This window comes from Carcharodon carcharias, chromosome 14, assembly GCF_017639515.1.
Source record: "Carcharodon carcharias isolate sCarCar2 chromosome 14, sCarCar2.pri, whole genome shotgun sequence".
Classification (NCBI taxonomy): Eukaryota; Metazoa; Chordata; class Chondrichthyes; order Lamniformes; family Lamnidae; genus Carcharodon; species Carcharodon carcharias.
Genome location: NC_054480.1, coordinates 4,925,104 through 4,942,955, shown reverse-complemented (window position 1 = coordinate 4,942,955; position 17,852 = coordinate 4,925,104). Strand labels below are relative to the sequence as shown.

General features: G+C 46.9%; 1 protein-coding gene across 1 annotated transcript in view; it reads left to right on the top strand.

Annotated features, from left to right (window-relative positions):
- The window catches only part of LOC121286764 (60S acidic ribosomal protein P1-like), a 71,629-nt gene extending 61,329 nt beyond the window's left edge, over positions 1 to 10,300 (top strand). Inside the window, exons 3-4 of the mRNA XM_041203797.1 lie at positions 7,126 to 7,249; positions 8,928 to 10,300. Coding sequence (XP_041059731.1) covers positions 7,126 to 7,249; positions 8,928 to 9,007 — 204 coding nt within the window. The 3' untranslated portion in view covers positions 9,008 to 10,300. The remainder of the gene's footprint in view (positions 1 to 7,125; positions 7,250 to 8,927) is intronic.
- Positions 10,301 to 17,852: the final 7,552 nt, after the last annotated feature.

The following is a 17,852-nucleotide window of genomic DNA, read 5'->3' as shown; positions in this document are numbered from 1 at the left end:
TTTGGACTGAGTGCGAGTCAGGATTTGCGTTTGTACTGAGTGCGAGTCAGGATTTGCGTTTGTACTGAGTGCGAGTCAGGATTTGCGTTTGTACTGAGTGCGAGTCAGGATTTGCGTTTGTACTGAGTGCGAGTCAGGATTTGCGTTTGTACTGAGTGCGAGTCAGGATTTGCGTTTGTACTGAGTGCGAGTCAGGATTTGCGTTTGTACTGAGTGCGAGTCAGGATTTGCGTTTGTACTGAGTGCGAGTCAGGATTTGCGTTTGTACTGAGTGCGAGTCAGGATTTGCGTTTGTACTGAGTGCGAGTCAGGATTTGCGTTTGTACTGAGTGCGAGTCAGGATTTGCGTTTGTACTGAGTGCGAGTCAGGATTTGCGTTTGTACTGAGTGCGAGTCAGGATTTGCGTTTGTACTGAGTGCGAGTCAGGATTTGCGTTTGTACTGAGTGCGAGTCAGGATTTGCGTTTGTACTGAGTGCGAGTCAGGATTTGCGTTTGTACTGAGTGCGAGTCAGGATTTGCGTTTGTACTGAGTGCGAGTCAGGATTTGCGTTTGTACTGAGTGCGAGTCAGGATTTGCGTTTGTACTGAGTGCGAGTCAGGATTTGCGTTTGTACTGAGTGCGAGTCAGGATTTGCGTTTGTACTGAGTGCGAGTCAGGATTTGCGTTTGTACTGAGTGCGAGTCAGGATTTGCGTTTGTACTGAGTGCGAGTCAGGATTTGCGTTTGTACTGAGTGCGAGTCAGGATTTGCGTTTGTACTGAGTGCGAGTCAGGATTTGCGTTTGTACTGAGTGCGAGTCAGGATTTGCGTTTGTACTGAGTGCGAGTCAGGATTTGCGTTTGTACTGAGTGCGAGTCAGGATTTGCGTTTGTACTGAGTGCGAGTCAGGATTTGCGTTTGTACTGAGTGCGAGTCAGGATTTGCGTTTGTACTGAGTGCGAGTCAGGATTTGCGTTTGTACTGAGTGCGAGTCAGGATTTGCGTTTGTACTGAGTGCGAGTCAGGATTTGCGTTTGTACTGAGTGCGAGTCAGGATTTGCGTTTGTACTGAGTGCGAGTCAGGATTTGCGTTTGTACTGAGTGCGAGTCAGGATTTGCGTTTGTACTGAGTGCGAGTCAGGATTTGCGTTTGTACTGAGTGCGAGTCAGGATTTGCGTTTGTACTGAGTGCGAGTCAGGATTTGCGTTTGTACTGAGTGCGAGTCAGGATTTGCGTTTGTACTGAGTGCGAGTCAGGATTTGCGTTTGTACTGAGTGCGAGTCAGGATTTGCGTTTGTACTGAGTGCGAGTCAGGATTTGCGTTTGTACTGAGTGCGAGTCAGGATTTGCGTTTGTACTGAGTGCGAGTCAGGATTTGCGTTTGTACTGAGTGCGAGTCAGGATTTGCGTTTGTACTGAGTGCGAGTCAGGATTTGCGTTTGTACTGAGTGCGAGTCAGGATTTGCGTTTGTACTGAGTGCGAGTCAGGATTTGCGTTTGTACTGAGTGCGAGTCAGGATTTGCGTTTGTACTGAGTGCGAGAGTCAGGATTTGCGTTTGTACTGAGTGCGAGAGTCAGGATTTGCGTTTGTACTGAGTGCGAGAGTCAGGATTTGCGTTTGTACTGAGTGCGAGTCAGGATTTGCGTTTGTACTGAGTGCGAGAGTCAGGATTTGCGTTTGTACTGAGTGCGAGAGTCAGGATTTGCGTTTGTACTGAGTGCGAGAGTCAGGATTTGCGTTTGTACTGAGTGCGAGAGTCAGGATTTGCGTTTGTACTGAGTGCGAGAGTCAGGATTTGCGTTTGTACTGAGTGCGAGAGTCAGGATTTGCGTTTGTACTGAGTGCGAGAGTCAGGATTTGCGTTTGTACTGAGTGCGAGAGTCAGGATTTGCGTTTGTACTGAGTGCGAGAGTCAGGATTTGCGTTTGTACTGAGTGCGAGAGTCAGGATTTGCGTTTGTACTGAGTGCGAGAGTCAGGATTTGCGTTTGTACTGAGTGCGAGAGTCAGGATTTGCGTTTGTACTGAGTGCGAGAGTCAGGATTTGCGTTTGTACTGAGTGCGAGAGTCAGGATTTGCGTTTGTACTGAGTGCGAGAGTCAGGATTTGCGTTTGTACTGAGTGCGAGAGTCAGGATTTGCGTTTGTACTGAGTGCGAGAGTCAGGATTTGCGTTTGTACTGAGTGCGAGAGTCAGGATTTGCGTTTGTACTGAGTGCGAGAGTCAGGATTTGCGTTTGTACTGAGTGCGAGAGTCAGGATTTGCGTTTGTACTGAGTGCGAGAGTCAGGATTTGAGTTTGTACTGAGAGCGCGAGTCAGGATTTGAGTTTGTACTGAGAGCGCGAGTCAGGATTTGAGTTTGTACTGAGAGCGCGAGTCAGGATTTGAGTTTGTACTGAGAGCGCGAGTCAGGATTTGAGTTTGTACTGAGAAGCGCGAGTCAGGATTTGAGTTTGTACTGAGAGCGCGAGTCAGGATTTGAGTTTGTACTGAGAGCGCGAGTCAGGATTTGAGTTTGTACTGAGAGCGCGAGTCAGGATTTGAGTTTGTACTGAGAGCGCGAGTCAGGATTTGAGTTTGTACTGAGAGCGCGAGTCAGGATTTGAGTTTGTACTGAGAGCGCGAGTCAGGATTTGAGTTTGTACTGAGAGCGCGAGTCAGGATTTGAGTTTGTACTGAGAGCGCGAGTCAGGATTTGAGTTTGTACTGAGAGCGCGAGTCAGGATTTGAGTTTGTACTGAGAGCGCGAGTCAGGATTTGAGTTTGTACTGAGAGCGCGAGTCAGGATTTGAGTTTGTACTGAGAGCGCGAGTCAGGATTTGAGTTTGTACTGAGAGCGCGAGTCAGGATTTGAGTTTGTACTGAGACGCGAGTCAGGATTTGAGTTTGTACTGAGACGCGAGTCAGGATTTGAGTTTGTACTGAGACGCGAGTCAGGATTTGAGTTTGTACTGAGACGCGAGTCAGGATTTGAGTTTGTACTGAGACGCGAGTCAGGATTTGAGTTTGTACTGAGACGCGAGTGAGGATTTGAGTTTGTACTGAGACGCGAGTCAGGATTTGAGTTTGTACTGAGACGCGAGTGAGGATTTGAGTTTGTACTGAGACGCGAGTGAGGATTTGAGTTTGTACTGAGACGCGAGTGAGGATTTGAGTTTGTATTGAGGTGCGAGTGAGGATTTGAGTTTGTATTGAGAGTGCGAGTGAGGATTTGAGTTTGTACTGAGAGTGCGAGTGAGGATTTGAGTTTGTACTGAGAGTGCGAGTGAGGATTTGAGTTTGTACTGAGAGTGCGAGTGAGGATTTGAGTTTGTACTGAGAGTGCGAGTGTGGATTTGAGTTTGTACTGAGAGTGCGAGTGAGGATTTGAGTTTGTACTGAGAGCGCGAGTGAGGATTTGAGTTTGTACTGAGAGCGCGAGTGTGGATTTGAGTTTGTACTGAGAGCGCGAGTGAGGATTTGAGTTTGTACTGAGAGCGCGAGTGAGGATTTGAGTCTGTACTGAGAGCGCGAGTGAGGATTTGAGTCTGTACTGAGAGCGCGAGTGAGGATTTGAGTCTGTACTGAGAGCGCGAGTGAGGATTTGAGTCTGTACTGAGAGCGCGAGTGAGGATTTGAGTTTGTACAGAGCGCGTGTGAGGATTTGAGTCTGAACTGAGATTATGTGTGAGGGTTTGTGTCTTTACTAAGAACACTGACTGTCGGAGGGGTGATAATGAGTAATGAGCTTGGTGTCAAATGGAACACTGGATGTCTGCTTCAACCTGCGATAGAGGCTAGCGAGTGGCATGGAAATGGTGGCAAAAATTGTAATGGCTCTGATCTTCCCAATGTTTAGCTGGATGAACTTGCAGCTTAACTCAGACTAGTTGTTGAACATGCAGTAAGACACCACAGAGGCAGTGGCGATGTTATAAGAGCAGGTGATGGGGTATTATGTGTGAAATAGGAGCAGGAGTAGGTCATTTTGCCCCTCAAGCCTGAACAACTATTTAATTAGATTATGATCTTCTAACTCATTGCCATTTTTCCACACTATCCCCAAGTCCCTTGATGTCTTTACTACCTAGAAATCGATCGATTTCTGTCCTCCATATACTCAATGATTGAGCCTCCAAAGCCCGCTAGGGTAGAGAATTCCAAAGATTTACCATCCTCTGAATGAAGAAATTCCTCCACATCTCAGTACTAAATAGCCTACCTCTTATTCTGAGATTGTGTCCCTGGTTTTAGACCCCACCAGACAGGGGCAACATCTTTGCTGCATGTACTCTGTCAAGCCCTGTAAGAATTTTGTATTTTTCAGTGATATAACCTCTCATTCTTCCAAAAACTACAGAATATGGGCCCAGTCTCCTCAATCTTTCCTCACAGGACAATCCCACCATCCTAGGAATCGGTCTGGTGAACCTTTGTTGCACTGCCTCTTTCGCAAGTCTATCCTTCCTGAAGTAAGGGGACTAAAACTGTACACAATACGCCAGGTGTGGTCCCACCAACTCTCTTCACAATTGCAGCTTTACTCCTGTACTCAAATCCTCTTGCATTAAAGGCCTTTATATCATCCGCCTTCTTAATTGCTTGTTGTACCTGCATGTTAACTTTCAATGACTAATAATCAAGAACACCCAGGGTCTCTTTGGACATTAACATTTCCCAATCTCTCGCAATTTAAAAAATACTCTACTTTTAAGTTTTCTTAACCAAAATGGGTATCTTCATATTTTTTCAAGTTATATTCCATCTGCCATGTTTTTCCCACTCACTTAGCTGGCCTAAATCACCTTGAAGCCTCTTTGGATCCACCTCACAACTCACATTCCCACCTAGGTTTGTGTCATCAGCAAACTTGGAAATATTACATTTGGTCCCCACATCTAGATCATTGATATAGATTGTGAGTAGCTGGGGCCCAAGCACTGATCCCTGCTCTACCCCATTAGTCACAGTCTGCCAGCATGAGAATGACCCATTTATTCCTACCCTCTGTTCTCTGCCCATGAACCAATTCTCAACCCATGCCAGTACATTACCCCAATCCCAGGCGCTCTAATTTTGTTTACTAACCTTTTGCGTGGGATTTTTCAAAAGCCTTCTGAAAATTCAAGTACACCACATCCACTAGTTCCCCCTTGTGAGGAGGATGCAAGGAGTCTTCCAGGGGACTTGGACATGCTAAGTGAGTGGGAAAGAACATGGCAGATGGAATATAATGTGAAAAAGTGCGAAGTTATCCACTTGGGTAGAAAAAAACAAAGGCAGAGCATTTCTTAAATGGGGGGAGGTTGGGAAGTGTTGATGTCCAAAGGGACCTGGGTGTCCTTGTTCGTGAGTCACTAAAAGTTAGCATGCAGGTGCAGCAAGCAGTTAGGAAGGCAAATGATATGTTGACCTTCATCGCAAGGGGATTTGATTACAAGAGTGAAGATATCTTTCTGCAATTGTATAGAGCCTTGGTGAGACCGCATCTGGAGTATTGTGTACAGTTTTGGTTTCCTTATCTAAGGAAGGATTTGCTTTCCATAGAGGGAGTGCAAAGGAGGTTCACCACACTAATCCCTAGGGTAGCAGGATTGTCATATGAGATTGGGGAGTCTAGGCCTGTATTCTCTAGAGTTTTGAAGAATGAGAGGTGATCTCATTGAAACTTAAGGTTTTTATATGCGTGACAGGGTAGATGTGGATAGGATGTTTCCCACGGCTGGTGAGTCTAACACCAGGGGACTCAGACTCAGAATAAGGGGCAGGTCATTTAAGATTGAAATGAGGTGGAATTTCTTCACTCAGAGGGTGATGAATCTTTGGAATTCTTTATCCCAGAAAGCTATGGAAGCTCAGTCATTGAGCATGTTCAAGACAGAAACCAGTAGATTTCTGGGTACTAATGATATCAATGGAAATAGGGATAGTAAGGAAAAATGCTTTGAGGTAGAAGATCAGCGATGATTTGTTGAATGGCAGAGCAGGCCCAACAGGCTGAATGGCCTACCCTTCCTATTTTCTATGTTTCTATATTCCTATGCTGATTGTTACATTCTCAAAAAACTCCCAACAGCTTTGTCAAACGTGATTTCCCTTTCATTAATTCATGCTGACCTGCCCAATCACATCATGATTTCTAAGTATTCAGTTATCATATCCTTTATAGTAGATTCTAGCATTTTCCCGACTGCTGATCATCTTCGTGCTTGCTTATTTCACATCAAAGCTGACCCTATATAAGAACATAAGAACTAGGAGCAGGAGTAGGCAATCCCGCACCCCCCCCCCCCCCCAAGCCTGCCCCACCGTTCATTACGATCATGGCTGATCTCATTTCAACCCATTACTAATTAAAAATCTGTCTATCTCCTCCTTAAATTTATTCAGCGTCCCAGCATCCACTGCACCTCCTGAAAAAAACCTAAGCTAGTTCCTTGGGCCAATATCTTTCAGGAGGTTCCCTTATGAATTGTTTATAGTTCAGAGGGGGTAACAGTTGCTGCCTCCATATTCCAAAAGGATATAAAGTCTTTGAAGAAGGTACCAGAGCTAAGAGCTTATCACTATCAGGCAAGACTCAGCATGTCCTGGGGTTCTTTTCTGTTGAATGAGAAGGCTGGGTGTTAGCCTGATAGACATTTTTCTACTTTGGAAGAGGTTTTGAAGACATAGGGAAGATGTTTCCACTTGTGAGGGAGATAAGAACTAGTATAAAGTAGTAACTAAGAAAACCAGTAGGAAATTAAGGAGCCACTTTGCTCAAAGAGTGGTGAGAATGTGGAACTCACTACTGCAAGGAGTGGTTAAGGTGAATAACAGATACATTTAAGGGGAAGCTAGATAAATGTACAAGTAAGAAAGGAATAGAAGGATTAGTGAAAGGGTGAAATGAAGACAGATGAGAGGAGGTTCCTGTGGGGCATAATCACTAACATGGACCATTTGGGCTGAATGGCCTGTACTTGTGCTGTAGATTTTAAGTAAGACTTCAAAGGTTCCTGGAGGTCATAACAAATGACAGATTCCCTGTTGGTTAGATGAAGCAGTGCTGCAGAGGATTCTGAGTGAGCAGGCTTGTGCAGTCTCCTTGATCCAAGATGGAATCCCATCTGGTCAGAATTGGTTTAATTGAATCTTGTGTTTCCATCTTACCCACAGGCCCTGAGCAACGTGAACATTGGCAGCCTGATCTGTAACATTGGTGCTGGGGGTGCTTTACCCCTGGGTGCTTCCACTCCTAGTGGAACAGCTGCAGCTGGGGGAGCTCCTGCAGGTGCTGATGGTAAGTCAAGGGCAATTAAGGATGGGCAACAAATGCTGGCCTTAGCAGCAAGGCCTACATGCCATGAAATAATTTGAAAAAAATATATAATTCATGAAAACATTTAGATTAATTTACTGCATAGAAATGTTGACTTTGAGAACAGCAGTGGCTCAATGGGTAGCACTCTCTCACATGAGAAAGTCATGAGTTCAAGTCCCACTTCAAAGACATGACCACAAAATACAATGAACTGCAGAAGGAGCCCTGTAATGTCAGAGAGTCAATAGCACTATTTTGAAGAGTGGGAAAGTTCTCCTGTTGACTTTTATCACCAAACCAACATCACTAAAAAAGATTATTTAGTCATTACCACATGATATTTGTGGGAACTTGGTGTGCGCAAATTAGCAATCCACTTCCCGGCATTTTGACAGTCATGATACTTGAAAAGTTCTTCATTGGCTTTAAAGTGCTTTAGGGCCTACTGAAGTTGTCAAAGGCACGAAATAAAGGCAAGTTCTTTCTTTACAATAGCCATTCATTGAATTCTCCCTGTGAAGTACCACAAGCCGAGACACCCACCAGCATCAGGCACTAAGCCGTTCTTAAAATGCAAATGAGAATCCAGCCACATTAATTCAGAAGTGGGCAGGGTGTACAATAGGCAGGGCCCACCCACTTACAGCTGGAAACCCAGGTGAGGAGGAACCCAGACATCAGTTTCCAAGAGACCAGGAGGAATTGAAGTGTCTCACTAGGTACTGATGCCACACTGGGTTCCCCTTTCTTCCCCTACCTCCTCAATAAACAAACCCCTGTCACCCCCAGACCTACTGTTTTATGGTCGGCCTAGCTACCTCAGGGTGACCGTTTCTCCCTCTGCAGCATATGGTGATGAGGTCCCGGCCCTGTCTGTGTTATCGACACACTGTACTATAGTCAAGATCAAAATCTATCTCTTGGTGTGCTCACTCCAGAGGCACTCAGTTCAAACGTCATTGCCAGTGACCATAGAGAATAGTTGGCAATGGAAGTACTGGTGGGTACTGTATCTCTGCTTTCAAGAGGAAGCTGGACTAGTTCCTGACCAGAGCAGGTAAAAGGTTAAAAACAAACTTAAGAACATATGAAATTGGAGCTGGAGAAGGCCATTCAGCCCCTTGAGCCTGTGCCGTTCAATAAGATCATGGCAGATCTGCATCAGCTCCATTTTTCTGCACCATCCCCATATCCTGTAATTCTTTAGTGTTCAAAATCTATCCATCTCTGTCTTAAATATACTCAACAACTGAGCATCCGCAGCCCTCTGGGGTGCAGAATCCCAAAGATTCACAACCCTCTGACTGAAGGATTTTCCCCTTATCTCCATCTCAAAGCATCTTTATGGCTTGACCTCCTGGACTAGTTTCAGTGGCTTGAGGGGGTCAGTGAGGAATTTTGTCCCTTATTGGCCCTGAGTTTTTCTTGCCAAGGGGATCAGATGTCTGATGGAAAATGGGTAATGGGAGAACCTAGTCACAAAGCTGCAGCCATCGTGAAGGGTGGAGCAAATACGATGGATCAGCTGCTCTTGCCTATCTCCTTGCCTATCGGTGTTTGCATGCTCGTATGAAACATGGCTCAGTAACCTTGTTACTGCTTCTAAAGTTAACCCTCTGTCTCATCCCAAAGCTAACTGTCTGTTTCATCCTAACAGCTGAAGAGAAGAAAGCCGAGGTTAAGGAAGAATCGGACGAGTCTGATGAAGACATGGGCTTTGGGCTGTTCGATGATTAGTCTGTGCAGTCCAAGCAAGAAGGTTTATTGAACAGCTTCCTATCAACAGCAAGAATGACCCCCAGAACCCACGCCAACCCAAAGCTCACAAAATGGATGGAAAAGATGGCAGGAGACACATTCAATCACTTCCTGGATAACTCAATGTTTGGTTGGATTTAATGCTTCTTTTAACCAAATCCCTTTGTATCAGGCAGTCTGGGTTCCCAATTATGACCCATCCTGCATTTGATTAGACCCTGTACTGGGAACATTGAGCATGCTCCCTGTAGCAATCATGCTACATACCAACACTGGCCCAACTTGCTTTTGGCTGAGATTTGGGGGTTGGAGCTTCCTATTCCTGCATGCGTCCTTTGCACTTTTGACCTGTTGTTTTTTTGTATTCTCTGGTATCAGCTTCCTCAGAACCAGTAAAATAGCTTCCTCCCTTGTGAAATAATGCTAGAGGCTGGGACACTGGAGATTTTAGATTGATAGTGGGGGAGGTTTTGGGGTGGGTGGTGGAAGCAGAGACAGCACACTGCAATCCCAGCCCTCCACTCTCACCCCTGAAATGCACTTTTCGGAAGTAGGAGAAATTACTGCAGCATAAACTTGCACCATTTTATTATAAATAACAGTGCTTGAACTTAAATATAGTTTTATTTTTTAAGATATTATATTAATTTAAAATAGTGATTTAAGGGGGCTGTTGCAAAATAGTCCATGTCTGTCCATTTAGAAATGTTGCACTGTGAATGCCTATTTTATGCATCATATTGAACTGTATACTTGCGCCTACACTAAGAGAACGAGGGAGTCTAGACATGACGTGATAGAGCTTTGTGTTCTTTTGTTGAATGTTGCACTCACAAACTTAAATTCACTGTGGTTTGTCTTTACTTCTTAACAGGGCATTGTTGCCAGTTTAAGCATTTTGCAGGAGACTCTTCCAGATTTTACTAAGCTCCAGTACAGACCATCTCTTTGCAACACATGCGCTGAACTTTGCTGCACTTTATCCCCATCCCTCCAGCCCCAGTTAATTATTCAAGGAGTTGAGCCCTTTGAAAAATAATTCCATGAAATAGTGAGTATCCCCCTTTAAAGGGTGAAAATTATTTTTTCCATACATCACGGACTAAAGTTTCAATACACTGGTTAAAGAAACAACTGTAATATTTTTGACTGTGTTTGTATCCTCCTTATGTAGCAATTATGTCCAAACAGTTGTTCAAATGATGTGGTTGAAAATGTTTGTTTTCCTGTAACACAGCTGAGTGTGGTAATAAAGGCTGCGATGTCTTCAAACAAGTCTTGCTTTTAGTTTCAGTGAAAGATGAAATCAGTGGTCCTGTGTAACATTTTTTATCGGTAGGGGAAGTAGTTTCATGTTGTTAATATTGTTTACTGGGTTTGGAGGGACTGTCGATCAGCTAGTTTCAGCAGGCCTTTCAACAACAACTTGCATTTGTATATCTCCTCTATGTGGTAAAGCATCCCACAGCACCTCACAGGAGCAATTATCAGACAGCATCTGAAATTGAGTCACCAAAGCAAATAATGGCCCAGATTTTTCAGTCAGGGACAAAGAAATGGTATTCAGTGCTGACCTCGTAGAAAGCTGCCCATAAATATCCAATAATCTGTGTGGCATGGATTTAATTTGAATGCAGACACGGTTTAAATCTGGCTCTATGTCAAGGGGAAATAGATTACATTTCAGGTCAGTGACCTTTCACCAATACAACACGGAGAGGAGGGAATGAAAATTGGAAAGCGATGGACACAAGGCAAAGGGGTGATGAGGGCCCAAACTGAGGAGGAAGATTAAGTTGTAGAGTCATTGTGCACAGGAGGCCACTCATGCCTGGAACGATCTGGTGGAGCCCTGCAATATAGTCCACAGAGGTTGTCACGCATCGTCGTCGCCTGCTGTGCCCTTCACAACCTGGCACTGCAAAAAGAGGAGTAGCTGGCTGAGGAGGAGCTGCAGGCCTCCTCCAATGAGGAGAATGTCGACAGGGATGAGTGTGAGGAGGCTGTTGAAGGTGAGGCTGATGACAATGAGGCCATCACACTGGCCAGACGAGGCAGGTATGCTTGGGAGGTTCTTACGGCTGCTAGATTTGTGGAGGATGATGACGACATGCAATGAGGAGACACCATAGATCTTCACGTGGCATCTATGAACATTTGACTCCAATTTGGCTGATGGCAGCACACATACCCTCTGTGATAAGGCTTCTGTCATGGAGACGCAATGGATGCTCATATTTGCCACCTTCCAAGAGGATGATGACAAATGCAGTAGGGTCAGTCCATAGATCCTCACATACCTTATGTGAATCAAAAAGAAAAATCGCTGGAAAAACTCAGCAGGTCTGACAGCATCTGTGGAGAGGAAGACAGAGTTAACGTTTCGAGTCCGTATGACTTCTTCAGAACTAAAGAGAAGTAGTAACATGGTGAAATATAAGCTGTTTAAGGGGGGCGGGACAGGTGGAGCTGGATAGAGGGCCAGCGAGAGGTGGAGGGAAAGGCGAGATTGCCAAAGATGTCATAGACAAATCTCTCCTTTGCCTCCACCTATCACTGGCCCTCTATCCAGCTCCAACTGTCCCACCCCACTTAAACAGCTCATATTTCAGCACATTTCTATTTCTCTTCTCTCGGACTCAAAACGTTAACCCTGTCTTCCTCTCCGCAGATGCTGTCAGACCTGCTGAGTTTTTCCAGCTATTTTTGTTTTTGTTTCAGATTTCCAGCATCCGCAGTATTTTGCTTTTACCTTACATGAATGCCTGACTCCTGTCTGGCTGATGGCACCTCACTTGAGCTCTGTGAACAAGGTCAATGGAGATGCAGTGGGGAAACTTTTAACTTGTCCTGCCCCTATGGCATCCTTTGTGAGCTGAACCCTTCAGGACCACCCTGACACCGGACACAGATGCTGATGAGATGGGGGCCAACCGCACCTCAAAGGTGCTGGGAGCTCACAGAGAGAGAATGACGGACTCTGTGCCACCAGCCCAGGACTCTCCCGACATCCACAGCAGAGGTGGAGGCAGCCTGCTGACTGCTATGCCCTGTCTGTGATGACCTTGATAGGAGGGGATGGGTGACACAAGCCAGCTTTAGGGGCTCTTTTTTTAAAATACATTTATGGGATATGGGCGTCGCTGGCTAGGCCAGCATTTATTGCCCATCCCTAATTGCCCTTGAGAAGGTGGTGGTGAGCTGCTGCCTTGAACCGCTGCAGTCCATGTGGTGTAGGTACACCCACAATGCTGTTAGGGAGGGAGCTGTGAAGGAACGGCGATATATTTCCAAGTCAAGATGGTAAGTGACTTGGGAACTTCCAGTTGGTGATGTTCCCATCTATCTGCTGCCCTTGTCCTTCTAGATGGTGGTGGTCACGGGTTTGGGAGGTGCTGTCAAAGGAGCCTTGGTGAATTCCTGCAGTGTATCTTGTAGATGGTACACACTGCTGCTACTGTTTCTTGTGGTGGAGGGAATGAATGTTTGTGGATGTGGTGCCAGTCAAGCGGCTGCTTTGTCCTGGATGGTGTCAAGCTTCTTGAGTGTTGTTAAAGCTACACTCATCCAGGCAAGGAGAGTATTCCATCACACTCCTGACTTTTGCCTTGTAGATTGTTGAAACATTTTGGGGAGTCAGGAGTTACAAATGGTACTGTGTGACAGTGGTACCCTTCTCAGCCTGTGGATCTGGAGCTGCTGGGGTCAGAGGAAGAGGGAATTTAGATAGGCCGGACACTCTCAGAGTCACCTGGGTGGATAGGCCCTGGGTGTGCACCTGCTGATCATCCTCCCCATGGGTGCCCAAGGGACCTTGGCTGAGTCCTTGAGGAGGAGAGGAAGCTGCAGTGAGATCGAACTACCCCGCATCCCTCCTCCGTTGACACTGCTGGAGGCCCACTAGGGCACCAGCGATGGAGTTCAGCCCTTGCAGCAGTGCAGGGCCAATATCCTGGATTACGGTGTCCATGATGGCCGACACTCTACCAGTGTTGACCTTGGTGCATTGGCATGGCAGAGCTATCACCTCAGACTGAAGGTGGACGAGCTCCTCTGTCGTACCTTGCAATTTGAGGAGTGCAGTGGACATCCCTTCCTGATCTTCCCGAGCTTGCCTTTGCCCCAACCGAGGTATGACTGAGTCCAGAGGCTTGTTATCTGACTCAGACTCAGCAATATTCTGGCCTCCAGCAGTCCTCCGAGTGCCGGGGACCTGGGAGGTCCCTGCTGTGGATCAGACAGTGCGATGTGCTCACCAGATTGTGATCCCAGAGGCTAATGTAGAACTAGGTCCCACCGAGGTGTGTGTCTGTGCACTGGTGGCGGGTGTGGGTGAGTGCTGTGACGGGTCTTCAACGAGGGTTTCAACAGATTCCTCTTTTAAGGTGTCTTCAGGGCTTGAGTCGAGGATCTGGGCCATAGACCCCCTCAGTTTCTTAGTTGTGCCTGTGAAAGCAAGGAGAGATAATTAGTGCATGGCAGTGGCCTGTGAAGCAGGACACATCACTCGCAGCATGGTCTGATGGATGTTATGCTGCTGGATCCTCTCTTGGTAGAGCATCGCCAACCTCACTGTCAGCACAGGATTGGTCCAGATCTTCGCTGGTCAGCTGTCTTGACTCTATTTTCAAAGTCTGTGAGGACCATGATGGCGGGCATTCCTCCACCAATCTGCGCCCTCTCCCTCTTGTGTGCCAGCTTGACCTGCACGAATAGATATGTTGTGAGTGTAAGCAGGATGGCTGCCAGGCCAGATAATAAGCATGCCTGGCATGTGTGGGTGGTGAGTGCTGCCATGGATGGGATGAGGACATGATCCACAGGGCAGATGAAGGTGTGTGAGAGAGACAGTGAATGGCGATGTCGCTTGAACTGGCAGTGAGTGAGGATGTGCGATAAGTTTGTAAGTGTGAGAGTTGAGAGTGATGAAGAGAGTGATTTAACCTGGTGCATCAGAGGAGATCATTCATCCTCTTTCAGCACTGGGTGGCTGCCCTCTTTTGCAGGATGTTGGCATTGATGGTGCTGCCACCCCCTCCCAAGCCGGATTGGTGATGTTGCCCCTCCTGCGGCCAGTGTGGGCGTAGAGAGCATCATGGTGGGCCTCCATGGCATCCAAAAGGTATTCCAGGGACATGTCACTGAAGTTTTCTTGCCTTTCGGGGCCATGTCTTCAATGCAGCAGTCCTGGGCTGGAAGCACTGAGAGGTGTGCACATGGATGCACTTTAAATATGGCACCCAGTGTGAGGCAGTGGCAAGGTGATGAAGTGATGGCTAAATCTGAGGCTGCCCACCATTGAAATAGTGTGTTTCCGGGAATGCATGATTAATGAGGAGGGGTTGGGATTATTAGGAGAGAAGAGCCGTCATTGTGGCCAGTGAGAGAACCGTTCTTTCTCTTGACCACTACCGCACTTACGGTGGAATTTCCCAGATTTGCACTGTCTATATTGCCTCTCCCTATCACTAATGCCAAAATGCATCACCTCTCACTCCTCTGTATTAAATTCTGTCTGCCACTTGTCTACCCATTCTGCTAGACTGTCCATTTCCTGTTGCAGTTGATTGGTCATTCTCACTGTCAGACACATCTGAAAGTTTGGAATCATCGGCACCTTTTGAAATTTTACTCAGTACTCCGATATCCATGAAACCTATATTTTTTTTTAAAAAAACAATTTACTGACCCTAGGGGAACACACTATCTACCATTCCCCAATCTGGAAAATAATCGTTTACCACAACTGACTATTTTTTATCCTTAAGCCAATTTTTTTCATCCAAGCTGATTCTGATCCTCCTATTCCATGAGTGTTAAAGTGATTTTGGACCAATTGGAGAGTGGAAACCAGAGGAAGTGAAACTAAGGGAAGTAGTTGTCAAAAACAGAAATGAAAGAAATTATTTATAAGAGAGAGAAAGGAAGTCAGTTGCGTTTAAGTAAAGAACGGAAATGAATGAATGTTCTCAAGATAAAGCCAAGCTGTTCTTTATGGGGTGTTCACAATGGCCCAGCCGCTGTTGGACATTGTTACTAAGATGTGGTTAATCTTGGGACGTCTTCTGCCTCAAGGGGCTCCTTCTCAAGCGCTGACTGATATAAGGATTTTAAAAATAAATGAGATTTGCTGATAAATAAAAATGTGAGACATATGAAATAGGAGCAGGAGCAGCCCCTCAAGCCGGCAGTCCATGTGGTGTAGGTACAGCCACAGTGCTGTTAGGGAGGGAGTTCCAGGATTTTGACCCAGCATCAGTGAAGGAACGGCGACATATTTCCAAGTCAGGATGATGGGTCAGGTGTGTAGGGCTTGGGGGGAGCTTGCAGGTGGTGGTGTTCCCATCTATCTGCTGCCCTTGTCCTTCTTGGTCGCAGGTTTGGAAGGTGTTGTCGAAGTAAAGTAGCCTTGACAAGTTGCTGCAGTGCATCTTGTAGATGGTACACACACTGCTGCCAGTGTGCATCAGTGGTGGAGGAAATGAATGTTTATGGATGAGGGCCTGTCAAGCTGTGCTGCTTTGTCCTGGATAGTGTCAAGCTTATTGATGTTGTGGGAGCTACACTCATCCAGGCAAGTGGGGAGTATTCCATCACGCACCTGACTTGTGCCTTGTAGGTGGTAGACAGGCTTTGGGGAGTCAGGAGGTGAGTTGCTCTACTTTTCTGCCCTTGTCTCCCTAATAGTTCAAAAATCTATCTTTCTCAGCCATGGGAATCTTCTTCCTCCGTCTTCGTCTCCGGGCTCACTTCTTTGGGCAGGAGTCCTCTCCCAGTTCAACGGATCCTTTTACCCATCTCCAATATTCTCCCTGCACCTGGACCCCTCCCTCTGGATTCTTACCTTCTCTTGATCTTTTCATTGAGAACTGTCGGCGCGACATTAGTCGTCTCAATTTCTCTGCTCCTCTCACCCATTCTAACCTGTCTCTCTCTGAACTTACTGCACTCCATTCTCTCAGGTCCAACCCTGACATTGTCATCAAACCCGCTGACAAGGGTGGTGCTGTTGTTGTCTGGCGCACTGACCTCTACCTCGCGGAGGCTGAGCGTCAACTCACAGACACTTCCTCCTACCTCTCCCTGGACCATGACCCCACCACTGAACATCAAGCCATTGTTTCCAGGACTGTCACTGACCTCATCTCCTCTGGGGATCTCCCTCCCACAGCTTCCAACCTGATAGTCGCCCAACCTCGAACGGCCCGCTTCTATCTCCTACCCAAAATCCACAAACAGAACTGCCCCGGTAGACCGATCGTCTCAGCTTGCTCCTGCCCCACAGAACTCATTTCTTATCTTGACTCCCTTCTCTCTCCCCTTGTCCAGTCCCTTCCCACCTACATCCGTGATTCCTCCGACACCTTACATCACATCAACAATTTCCAGTTCCCTGGCCCCAACCGCTTCCACTTCACCATGGACGTCCAATCCCTCTACACCTCCATCCCCCACCAGGATGGTCTGAGGGCCCTTAGCTTCTTCCTCGAACAGAGGCCCGAACAATCCCCATCCACCACTACTCTCCTCCGTCTGGTTGAACTTGTTCTCACGCTGAACAATTTCTCCTTCAACTCCTCTCACTTCCTCCAAATAAAAGGTGTGGCTATGGGTACCCGCATGGGCCCCAGCCAAGCCTGTCTCTTTATGGGGTATGTGGAACATTCCTTGTTCCAGTCCTACTCTGGCCCCCTTCCACAACACTTTCTCCGGTACATCGATGATTACTTCGGTGCTGCTTCATGCTCTCGTCGGAACTTGGAAAAATTTATTAATTTTGCTTCCAATCTCCACCCCTCCATCATTTTCACGTGGTCCATCTCTGACACTTCCCTTCCCTTCCTTGACCTCTCTGTCTCAATCTCTGGTGATAGACTGTCCACCAATATCCATTCCAAACCCACCGACTCCCACAGCTATCTCGACTACAGCTCCTCACACCCCGCTTCCTGTAAGGACTCCATCCCATTCTCTCAGTTCCTTCGCCTCCGTTGCATCTGTTCCAATGATGCTACCTTCAAAAACAGTTCCTCTGACATGTCCTCCTTCTTCCTTAACCGAGGTTTTCCACCCACGGTCGTTGACAGGGCCCTCAACCGTGTCCGGCCCATCTCCCGCGCATCCGCCCTCACGCCTTCTCCTCCCTCCCAGAAACATGATAGGGTCCCCCTTGTCCTCACTTATCACCCCACCAGCCTCCGCATTCAAAGGATCATCCTCCGCCATTTCCGCCAACTCCAGCATGATGCCACCACCAAACACATCTTCCCTTCATCCCCCTTATCGGCATTCCGTAGGGATCGCTCCCTCCGGGACACCCTGGTCCACTCGTCCATCACCTCAAACCCCTCCTATGGCACCACCCCATGCCCACGCAAAAGATGCAACACCTGCCCCTTCACTTCCTCTCTCCTCACCGTCCAAGGACCCAAACACTCCTTTCAAGTGAAGCAGCATTCATTTGCATTTCCCCCAACTTAGTCTACTGCATTCGTTGCTCCCAATGTGGTCTCCTCTACATTGGAGAGACCAAACGTAAACTGGGTGACCGTTTTGCAGAACATCTGTGGTCTGTCCGCAAGAATGACCCAAACCTCCCTGTCGCTTGCCATTTTAACACACCACCCTGCTCTCTTGCCCACATGTCTGTCCTTGGCTTGCTGCATTGTTCCAGTGAAGCCCAACGCAAACTGGAGGAACAACACCTCATCTTCCGACTAGGCACTTTACAGCCTTCCGGACTGAATATTGAATTCAACAACTTTAGGTCGTGAGCTCCCTCCCCCATCCCCACCCCTTTTCTGTTTCCCCCTTTCTTTTTTTT